Source organism: Sinohyriopsis cumingii, chromosome 6 (assembly GCF_028554795.1).
Source record: "Sinohyriopsis cumingii isolate HCF-2022 chromosome 6, ASM2855479v2, whole genome shotgun sequence".
NCBI classification, from domain to species: domain Eukaryota; kingdom Metazoa; phylum Mollusca; class Bivalvia; order Unionida; family Unionidae; genus Sinohyriopsis; species Sinohyriopsis cumingii.
Genome location: NC_142966.1, coordinates 48,807,142 through 48,819,413, shown reverse-complemented (window position 1 = coordinate 48,819,413; position 12,272 = coordinate 48,807,142). Strand labels below are relative to the sequence as shown.

At 32.4% G+C, this 12,272-nt stretch overlaps 1 protein-coding gene across 1 annotated transcript in view; it reads left to right on the top strand.

The window, feature by feature from the left end:
• Positions 1-12,272, top strand: part of LOC149796891 (uncharacterized) — a 217,130-nt gene that overhangs the window by 144,326 nt on the left and 60,532 nt on the right. The window contains exons 12-13 of the mRNA XM_089961541.1: positions 2,448-2,667; positions 4,464-4,541. Coding sequence (XP_089817667.1) covers positions 2,448-2,667; positions 4,464-4,541 — 298 coding nt within the window. The remainder of the gene's footprint in view (positions 1-2,447; positions 2,668-4,463; positions 4,542-12,272) is intronic.

Sequence of the window (12,272 nt, the reverse complement as noted above, 5' to 3'; positions counted from 1 at the left end):
ATAGCAATCATAGGCTTTGTGATTCACAATAAATGCAATTTATGGATAAATGTTGTTCAGTCTTTATCCATAATAGGTCATTAACTCACATTTGCAGTACAAGTATACAAGTTGTGCTCTCGCTTTCTCACATGACAGTGGGGCGAAGGTCAATAAAACTGTTAATAGTACAATTACTGGAGAAGATGAACCACCTGTGTCAGAAATATTGTGAAAGGTCCAGGTTCACTTGCCTCTCCAAACAACCCTAATACCTCGTCAAACAAACTTTTTTATGGACAGTTCTATCTTTGTCGTAAAATGTTACAATAAATAATTAAGGTTATTACCCATGACATCATAAGCATGTGTTGACAGAGGTAAAAATGTTGTTAAAATCCTTGGTTGTCCCTAGGAGACCAGCTTTGAAAATCTGTATGCCCAACATATTTTTCTGGTTGCCTTGTAAATTTGTGCATAACTGTAGCTGCTGCTAATATTACCTTTATGAAAGTTGTTCAACTAATTTTTGTCACAGAGAGAGAGAGAGAGATAGAGGAGAGAGAGAGTTAGCCCCAATTTCACACAGTTTTTGTAACTCAACCTCATTGATGTTCTTAGAAATATGTCATACAAGTTAATATGAATGGGCAGTCACTAAAAGCATGCCAAAAGAAGTTAATGAATTATGGAAAATTTGAATTATATTGACAGCTGCATATATTTTTGTTGTTCCTCTGTGAATTTGTTACATAATAATATTTGCTAATAATTTTCATTAAAACCAATTTAAATTAATACCAGTAAGCAAATATTACAGCAACAATTGATTACAAGAAGTAGAGTGTTTGTTTTGACCAATTTGTTAAGTCCGATTTCAAATCAGTCAATCACCAGAAAAGTCTACATAGCCTTTGTTATATAAGAATTATGATTGGTTGAATAGGTGGTAATTTCTGTCTGTATTAAGTGGAGCTACAATGGGTCAGTGATTAAGGCATTAATTTGACTCGTGAAAGAAAGGGTGTGGGTCTAGTTGCCATGATGAGATTAACCTGGGTCTGGAATGCCATGGTGTATCATGGGTAAAGTACATTACATATCTTGGCGTGATATAATCTTCAAAGTGTTGCTGTGTCATAAAATGTAAATTTAGCCCCCAAAATATCTTTATCAAACAAAATGCAATAAGAAACACCTAGTGGTAAATCTTTGGTGTACTTAATCATACCTAAACCAATGAATGATGAATTGTCCCACTTCACCTGTCTGCCAACAGTTGATGGGCAGTTGTTATATATTAAAAATTCTGATGAACTTCTAGCTATCCTGGGCAATGTTACATAAGGAGTCATGACACATATTGTGTGGAGCTTGTCTTATTAAGGGAATGTATTCTGCCCTAATGGTAATTTATGTGTCATCCAGATTGCAAGAAATATCAACTAGAAGCCAAAAGTGTTTCTTTTATGAAGCAGTAACAAATTTCAAAGTAAAAGAACTCCTTTTATGGGTTTTACAGAAAATGCAGTGATACTGAAAAGGCAGGGTTACTTTGATTCCTGCATTTAATTAACCTGTTTCTATAGGTAATTAAAATGTATGGTGGTTAATAAGGTGTTATGATCACTGATCTACAACATAAGGTTGTTTACAGTGTCTGAAAGCCAGTCAGATCAAGATAAAGAGGATGTTCATTCAGTGACATGACATTCAGACAGGATAAAGAGGATGTTGTTTCAGTGACATGACATTCAGACAAGATAAAGAGGATCTTGTTTCAGTGACACGACATTCAGACAGGATAAAGAGGATTTTGTTTTAGTAACATGACATTCAAACAGGATAAAGAGGATCCTGTTTCAGTGACATGACATTCAGACAGGCTAAAGAGGATCTTGTTTCAGTGACATGACATTCAGACAGGCTAAAGAGGATCTTGTTTCAGTGACATGACATTCAGACAGGCTAAAGAGGATCTTGTTTCAGTGACATGACATTCAGACAGGCTAAAGAGGATCTTGTTTCAGTGACATGACATTCAGACAGGATAAAAAGGATCTTGTTTCAGTGACATGACATTTAGACAGGATAAAGAGGATATTTATTCAGTGACATCAAATTCAGACAGGAGAACAAAGGTATAATTAAAATTTGATGTCAGACCAATTTTTGGCAGATGTAAACCCTGTCCTTTGTGGACCAACAGTAATCAGATTTACAGATTGTACTAAGTACATATTACACCATTGACTGGATTTTTCTTAAAATTTCTTTGTAAAAATATGTCCTTTACACAGAGGTGTCTAGTAAAACAAGTTTTTCTGTAGTTCCTTTATTTGCATGCATTGAAAATGCCAACAGAATTTATGAATAGAATTAAAGCCGATTGTTTCCTCAGTGATAATTTGGCAGAATTAAATAATTCATTTGCATATTTTATTGAAATGTTAGTATCTCTTTGTTAGGAAGGAGACAGGGTTGGACAAATTTGTACCAGGGTCACTGATGGAAAAAATGCGTGGAAAGGATCTGCGTAAGCTGCTGACACATGCATTGAAGCAGGTCCAGAGTCTGATGCCCCCTGGACAGAAACAGCTCACAGCAATCCAGGCCAAGCTACACTACATGAAGATTGTCAGCGAACTGAAAACCTTTGGAAGCAGAGTGTTTATGGTTACACTTCTTGTAAGTCCAAATCTATTTCATACCATTCTTTGGTTTAAAAATTATTTTAATTGTCGGCAGCATTACTTTGAACAAATCTAATGAATAATTGATTAATTTTCTTACATTAGTGATGCATTTATTTATTTTTGTGTTACACAAATGATGGGTTTATTTTTGTGTATCAATTTGCATGATTTTGCATAAAATGATATTGTTGTAAATATTCTCGTTTGTGGATGGCGGTAGAGAGTCCTATAATATTGTTTAGAAAGATAATGACATTTCTTTAGGCCCAGGAAATTGTGTTTTGTATCAACCACAACATATTAGTTCTCCATTTGTACTCCAGGTTTCCTGCAGATCCTGGAGTCCTCGAAAAATTTTGGAATTTAACAAATAAATTTCATTGTCCTTGAAGAATGATGGAATTTCTCAAAACCTTTCAAAGTTTTGTAAAAGTCATGGAATTTCAGATAATGGAGTTTAAAAAAATTGATAACTGCTAATTTCATAGAGCGCCGAGTACTACGTTAAGAAAGATTGTTTTGAACACAATACAGTTATGATCAGTAAACGGTTTTATTTTATGATCCATGAGTTTTATGAAATGGCCCTGGAAAAGCTTTGGAAAAATTGTGGAATTTGTTTTTGTTAAGGCTACAAGCCTGGTACTCTATGAAGACTGTATTAGTACTCCATGAATAATCAAAGTATTGAAAATGTTGACTTCTTTGAGAGTAGAAGCAATACTAAATTACATAAATGAAAACAGAATAGAATGTGATAATTTCGTTTTAAAAGCAGTTTATACTATTGTTTCAAGTGTTATAGGGACACAATATTCAGGGGAGGTAACTATTATCAGCTTTAATCATTTACTTAAATTTGAGTTGGCTCCTTTGATATTAAAATTTACTTAAAAGGCCATTGGCTCTGTTTTGCTGCTAAGATTAGTTAAACCATGAAGAATGTTACTATAATTAGTAATACACAAAAAAGAAAAGAAATGTGGACTATACGATAGGCATAGAGACTTTGACCCCCCAAAAATAGTGAACTAATAGCCATAGGAGGGAATTTTGCAAAAGTACGTATTTCCATAAGTTATGAAAATATCTTAAACAGTATAGTTTATTATGGTAGTTTGAATATAATTTAATCTAGTTTATCGAATATTCATTTATCTGACATGCTTGTATAAGTCACCACATGATGAAACAATTTCTTAAAAAATTTCATAAAGTGAATAAATTTTATTTAACAATCACTTTTTCTAATGTTTGTAAAGGCAATGATCACATCAGATAATCAGCTTTATCCAAATTAAATATGTTTTGTCATACATTCTTGAATGTACAAGCTGAAGTTAAAATCTTCCATCTATTTGACTGATCACAACTTTATTTTAATATAAAGTCCAGTATGCATGAATACAATGTACAAGAACTTGCTGCTTGTACCCTTTTTTTGAGGAACAAAGCATACAGTTTAAAATTAGTACTTTAATCTGCATGTACCAAACCAATATGAAATTTAGAGCTTCCATTTCACCTCTTTGACATTAAATACTTCACTGGCTTGGGTAATTTGGATGATTTTTATATTTTTTTAAAGCCTGCATTGTTATTTGCAATTTAATGCTTTACATTTTGGTGAAGAATAACTTTGCAGAAGGTCTGAACACCTGTTTTGAAATGTGTATATAGATCTATGCCACAGTTTCTAAGATGTGTACATTTTTGCATCAGTTGTACTATCCAAGCATCTTAAAGTTTTCATTGTGTTGATTATATCTTATTTTTCAATATTACTAGGATAAGAAGACGGAAAACATGCTTCTAGTTGGGCCTAAGGCAGGAATAAGTCTGGTGACAAACATTAAATTCCATACTGTAAGTTTTTTCCCCCCAAGTCTTTGTCTAGTATCAGGAGATAGCAATTTATTCATTCTTTCTTATTACAAAGGATACATGGTTATTTAGAATCGTTCATTATAACCTGGCCTTCATAATAAAATGATGTCTTCTAACTCCTCTACAAATATACAGTGCTTTCTCATTGGTTGAACATCAGAATTTCTGACCATAAATTCCAAGATATGATTCCATTGTGACATCATAACTCTTACTATGGTATGATATAATAAATTAATATTTTTATCTGTTTATATATACAATTTTCCAAATAAGTTTGAATTTGGATAACTACTATATTTTCAAATAATGTATCACAAATGTTGCATTATACGTAACAAATGTTACATTATATCATAAATGTTACATTATATAACACAAATGTTACATTATGTCACAGATATTACATTACATTTCATAGATGTTACATTATATGACACAAACAGTACATTATATGTCACATGTTACATTTTTACACAGATGTTACAGTATGTCACATGTTACATTATGTGTCAACATTGTATGTTATGTCACAAATATTACATTATAGGTCACAGATATTAACATCATATCATCGGTGTTACATTATATATCACAGATGTTGTGATACAAATGTCAGAACATCTTGCCTTCTTGGACTCATCCTAATAAGCTAAATCTGTGACAGTGTAACCATCTGATATATGCCAGCAGGCATAACATAGTACAGTGCTACTCCCTCAATATAAAGCAAGTCCTAGGAGCATTAAAAGTGCCTGTATAAGGTGAGGTTACTTTATATTGAGGTATTTTATAAATAATATTACTGTTAAATAATGAGGTAGGATCTGTAATCATAAATCCCTTATAATGAGGCACTTTATAGTGAGGAATTTCTGTATCAAATATAACAGGATATTGGACTTGTTTTGGTGAGGATATCAAGTAAAAGCAGGATTTTATTGGACACTTCATAGTGAAGAAGTCCTTATTAAGTACAATGGGATATTATTGGACACTTCATAGTGAAGAAGTCCTTATTAAGTACAATGGGATTTTATTGGACACTTCATAGTGAAGAAGTCCTTATTAAGTACAATGGGATATTATTGGACACTTTTTAGTGAGGAAATCCTTTATTGTTATTAGACAGTCTTGGTTCTGTGCTTCTGTCAGGTTATTTTGAATATGCTTGTGAAACAGGCAAGCCATATTATTCTGCAAAATTCTTGTTTGAATCGGCTTTGAAATCATCAAGATGAATTTCTGTTGTTGTTATTAGGGATTCAGATTGAAAGTTCATAGTTACGTGAGTATTGTCCTAGTGGTTGTGGAGGCTTTATCATTTTTTAAAATTCTTTTTGTATTTTTAGCTCACCAGTCCAATCGAGCTGTATGGTATGGCTGTGCTTCCACTGTGCATCATCCATTGTCCATACAGTTATTTATTGCTTTTTTCAACTTGAATTAAACACCAGTGGTCAGATTTAAAAATAGCATGGTAGAAAGTTACCAGGCATGGAGCCCTTTCAGGCTGTTACAAATTACACTGATTCACCAAGAAATATAGCCACAATTAATGTAAGGAGAAAAAAATGTAAACGGATCCTTTTTAAAAAACCAGTTAACAAAATCTGACAGTATCCTGGCATGAAGTTCTTTCAGGTTTATACAAAAGAAAATAATCTGCTATCAGATATGACCATCTATACTTAAAAAAGACAATTTCCTTAAATAACTTCTCAAATACAGTTGAGGAGAATTTGACAAATTTGAAAGAAACCATCCTGGCTTTAAGGTCTTTCAGATGTGAACAAATGGTGCTAATTCACTGTCAGATATGGTAACATTTAAACTGACCATTCGTTAAGGAGCTTTCCCAAAACTGCTTAACAATATTTAACCTAATTGCACAGAAGCATTGTGGCATGAAGGGCTTTCACATTAGTACTACATACGCCATTTTGCCATTAGAAATACCTGCCATGACTCAGATGAAAATAATTCAAATGACATCCTCTCAACAATAGTAAAACAAATTTTAAAATTTATCAAAGTGACAAAAAGCATGTTGATTTGAAGTTCTCTTTGTACATATGATGCCAATTGATCATAAAATAAAAGAACCTTTGTACATCGTTACAAAAATTGTCAAGCCTACATGACAAAAGTTTGACAGAAAGCATTTAAACATAAAGGCCTTTGACAAATTTACAAATTATGCTATTTGCCATAAAATATGACCACCATTGCTAAAAACATAAAATTCTCAAAATGCTCGACAGAAGGCATCCTGGCTTGAAAAAAGTCTTTCAAGTTTGAACAAATGATATTTATCTGCTGTGAAATATGTTTGCTGATTCCATAAATTACCCATACCATTCATAAACTGAAATGATGTCAGTCCACTAATAAACCATTCATAAATTGAAGTGATGTCAGTCCACTAATAAACCATTCATAAATTGTGATGTCAGTCCACTAATAAACCATTCATAAATTGTGATGTCAGTCCACTGATAAACCATTCATAAACTGAAGTGATGTCAGTCCACAAATAAACCATTCATAAATTGAAATGATGTCAGTCCACTAATAAACCATTCATAAATTGAAGTGATGTCAGTCCACTAATAAACCATTCATAAACTGAAGTGATTTCAGTCCACTAATAAACCATTCATAAATTGAAGTGATGTCAGTCCACTAATAAACCATTCATAAAATGAAATGATGTCAGTCCACTAATAAACCATTCATAAACTGAAATGATGTCAGTCCACTAATAAACCATTCATAAACTGAAGTGATGTCAGTCCACTAATAAACCATTCATAAACTGAAGTGATGTCAGTCCACTAATAAACCATTCATAAACTGAAGTGATGTCAGTCCACTAATAAACCATTCATAAACTGAAATGATGTCAGTCCACTAATTAACCATTCATAAATTGAAATGATGTCAGTCCACTAATTAACCATTCATAAATTGAAATGATGTCAGTCCACTAATAAACCATTCATAAATTGAAATGATGTCAGTCCACTAATAAACCATTCATAAATTGAAATGATGTCAGTCCACTAATAAACCATTCATAAACTGAAATGATGTCAGTCCACTAATAAACTATTCATAAACTGAAGTGATGTCAGTCTACTAATAAACCATTCATAAACTGAAGTGATGTCAGTCTACTAATAAACCATTCATAAATTGAAGTGATGTCAGTCCACTAATAAACCATTCATAAACTGAAGTGATGTCAGTCCACTAATAAACCATTCATAAATTGTGATGTCAGTCCACTAATAAACCATTCATAAATTGTGATGTCAGTCCACTGATAAACCATTCATAAACTGAAGTGATGTCAGTCCACTAATAAACCATTCATAAATTGAAGTGATGTCAGTCCACTAATAAACCATTCATAAACTGAAGTGATGTCAGTCCACTAATAAACCATTCATAAATTGAAGTGATGTCAGTCCACTAATAAACCATTCATAAATTGTGATGTCAGTCCACTAATAAACCATTCATAAATTGTGATGTCAGTCCACTGATAAACCATTCATAAACTGAAGTGATGTCAGTCCACAAATAAACCATTCATAAATTGAAATGATGTCAGTCCACTAATAAACCATTCATAAATTGAAGTGATGTCAGTCCACTAATAAACCATTCATAAACTGAAGTGATTTCAGTCCACTAATAAACCATTCATAAATTGAAGTGATGTCAGTCCACTAATAAACCATTCATAAAATGAAATGATGTCAGTCCACTAATAAACCATTCATAAACTGAAATGATGTCAGTCCACTAATAAACCATTCATAAACTGAAGTGATGTCAGTCCACTAATAAACCATTCATAAACTGAAGTGATGTCAGTCCACTAATAAACCATTCATAAACTGAAGTGATGTCAGTCCACTAATAAACCATTCATAAACTGAAATGATGTCAGTCCACTAATTAACCATTCATAAATTGAAATGATGTCAGTCCACTAATTAACCATTCATAAATTGAAATGATGTCAGTCCACTAATAAACCATTCATAAATTGAAATGATGTCAGTCCACTAATAAACCATTCATAAACTGAAATGATGTCAGTCCACTAATAAACTATTCATAAACTGAAGTGATGTCAGTCTACTAATAAACCATTCATAAACTGAAGTGATGTCAGTCTACTAATAAACCATTCATAAATTGAAGTGATGTCAGTCCACTAATAAACCATTCATAAACTGAAGTGATGTCAGTCCACTAATAAACCATTCATAAACTGAAGTGATGTCAGTCCACTAATAAACCATTCATAAACTGAAGTGATGTCAGTCCACTAATAAACCATTCATAAACTGAAGTGATGTTAGTCCACTAATAAACCATTCATAAACTGAAGTGATGTCAGTCCACTAATTAACCATTCATAAACTGAAGTGATGTCAGTCCACTAATAAACCATTAATAAATTGAAGTGATGTCAGTCCACTAATAAACCATTAATAAATTGAAGTGATGTCAGTCCACTAATAAACCATTCGTAAACTGAAGTGATGTCAGTCCACTAATAAACCATTCGTAAACTGAAATGATGTCAGTCCACTAATAAACCATTCGTAAACTGAAATGATGTCAGTCCACTAATAAACCATTCGTAAATTGAAATGATGTCAGTCCACTAATAAACCATTCATAAACTGAAATGATGTCAGTCCACTAATAAACCATTCATAAACTGAAGTGATGTCAGTCCACTAATAAACCATTCATAAACTGAAGTGATGTCAGTCCACTAATAAACCATTCATAAATTGAAATGATGTCAGTCCACTAATAAACCATTCATAAACTGAAGTGATGTCAGTCCACTAATAAACCATTCATAAATTGAAATGATGTCAGTCCACTAATAAACCATTCATAAATTGAAATGATGTCAGTCCACTAATAAACCATTCATAAACTGAAGTGATGTTAGTCCACTAATTAACCATTCATAAACTGAAGTGATGTCAGTCCACTAATAAACCATTCATAAACTGAAGTGATGTTAGTCCACTAATAAACTATTCATAAACTGAAGTGATGTCAGTGCACTAATAAACCATTCATAAACTGAAATGATGTCAGTCCACTAATAAATCATTCATAAATTGAAGTGATGTCAGTCCACTAATTAACCGTTCATAAACTGAAATGATGTCAGTCCACTAATAAACTATTCATAAACTGAAGTGATGTCAGTCCACTAATAAACCATTCATAAACTGAAATGATGTCAGTTCACTAATAAACCATTCATAAATTGAAGTGATGTCAGTCCACTAATTAACCATTCATAAACTGAAATGATGTCAGTCAACTAATAAACTATTCATAAACTGAAGCGATGTCAGTCCACTAATAAACCATTCATAAATTGAAGTGATGTTAGTCCACTAATAAACCATTCATAAATTGAAGTGATGTCAGTGCACTAATAAACCATTCATAAATTGAAGTGATGTCAGTCCACTAATAAACCATTCATAAACTGAAGTGATGTCAGTCCACTAATAAACCATTCATAAACTGAAGTGATGTCAGTCCACTAATAAACCATTCATAAACTGAAGTGATGTCAGTCCACTAATAAACCATTCATAAACTGAAGTGATGTCAGTCCACTAATAAACCATTCATAAATTGAAGTGATGTCAGTCCACTAATAAACCATTCATAAATTGTGATGTCAGTCCACTAATAAACCATTCATAAATTGTGATGTCAGTCCACTGATAAACCATTCATAAACTGAAGTGATGTCAGTCCACAAATAAACCATTCATAAATTGAAATGATGTCAGTCCACTAATAAACCATTCATAAATTGAAGTGATGTCAGTCCACTAATAAACCATTCATAAACTGAAGTGATTTCAGTCCACTAATAAACCATTCATAAATTGAAGTGATGTCAGTCCACTAATAAACCATTCATAAAATGAAATGATGTCAGTCCACTAATAAACCATTCATAAACTGAAGTGATGTCAGTCCACTAATAAACCATTCATAAATTGAAGTGATGTCAGTCCACTAATAAACCATTCATAAATTGTGATGTCAGTCCACTAATAAACCATTCATAAATTGTGATGTCAGTCCACTGATAAACCATTCATAAACTGAAGTGATGTCAGTCCACTAATAAACCATTCATAAATTGAAGTCATGTCAGTCCACTAATAAACCATTCATAAACTGAAGTGATGTCAGTCCACTAATAAACCATTCATAAATTGAAGTGATGTCAGTCCACTAATAAACCATTCATAAATTGTGATGTCAGTCCACTAATAAACCATTCATAAATTGTGATGTCAGTCCACTGATAAACCATTCATAAACTGAAGTGATGTCAGTCCACAAATAAACCATTCATAAATTGAAATGATGTCAGTCCACTAATAAACCATTCATAAATTGAAGTGATGTCAGTCCACTAATAAACCATTCATAAACTGAAGTGATTTCAGTCCACTAATAAACCATTCATAAATTGAAGTGATGTCAGTCCACTAATAAACCATTCATAAATTGAAATGATGTCAGTCCACTAATTAACCATTCATAAATTGAAATGATGTCAGTCCACTAATAAACCATTCATAAATTGAAATGATGTCAGTCCACTAATAAACCATTCATAAACTGAAATGATGTCAGTCCACTAATAAACTATTCATAAACTGAAGTGATGTCAGTCTACTAATAAACCATTCATAAACTGAAGTGATGTCAGTCTACTAATAAACCATTCATAAATTGAAGTGATGTCAGTCCACTAATAAACCATTCATAAACTGAAGTGATGTCAGTCCACTAATAAACCATTCATAAACTGAAGTGATGTCAGTCCACTAATAAACCATTCATAAACTGAAGTGATGTCAGTCCACTAATAAACCATTCATAAACTGAAGTGATGTTAGTCCACTAATAAACCATTCATAAACTGAAGTGATGTCAGTCCACTAATTAACCATTCATAAACTGAAGTGATGTCAGTCCACTAATAAACCATTAATAAATTGAAGTGATGTCAGTCCACTAATAAACCATTCGTAAACTGAAGTGATGTCAGTCCACTAATAAACCATTCGTAAACTGAAATGATGTCAGTCCACTAATAAACCATTCGTAAACTGAAATGATGTCAGTCCACTAATAAACCATTCGTAAATTGAAATGATGTCAGTCCACTAATAAACCATTCATAAACTGAAATGATGTCAGTCCACTAATAAACCATTCATAAACTGAAGTGATGTCAGTCCACTAATAAACCATTCATAAACTGAAGTGATGTCAGTCCACTAATAAACCATTCATAAATTGAAATGATGTCAGTCCACTAATAAACCATTCATAAACTGAAGTGATGTCAGTCCACTAATAAACCATTCATAAATTGTGATGTCAGTCCACTAATAAACCATTCATAAATTGTGATGTCAGTCCACTGATAAACCATTCATAAACTGAAGTGATGTCAGTCCACAAATAAACCATTCATAAATTGAAATGATGTCAGTCCACTAATAAACCATTCATAAATTGAAGTGATGTCAGTCCACTAATAAACCATTCATAAACTGAAGTGATTTCAGTCCACTAATAAACCATTCATAAATTGAAGTGATGTCAGTCCACTAATAA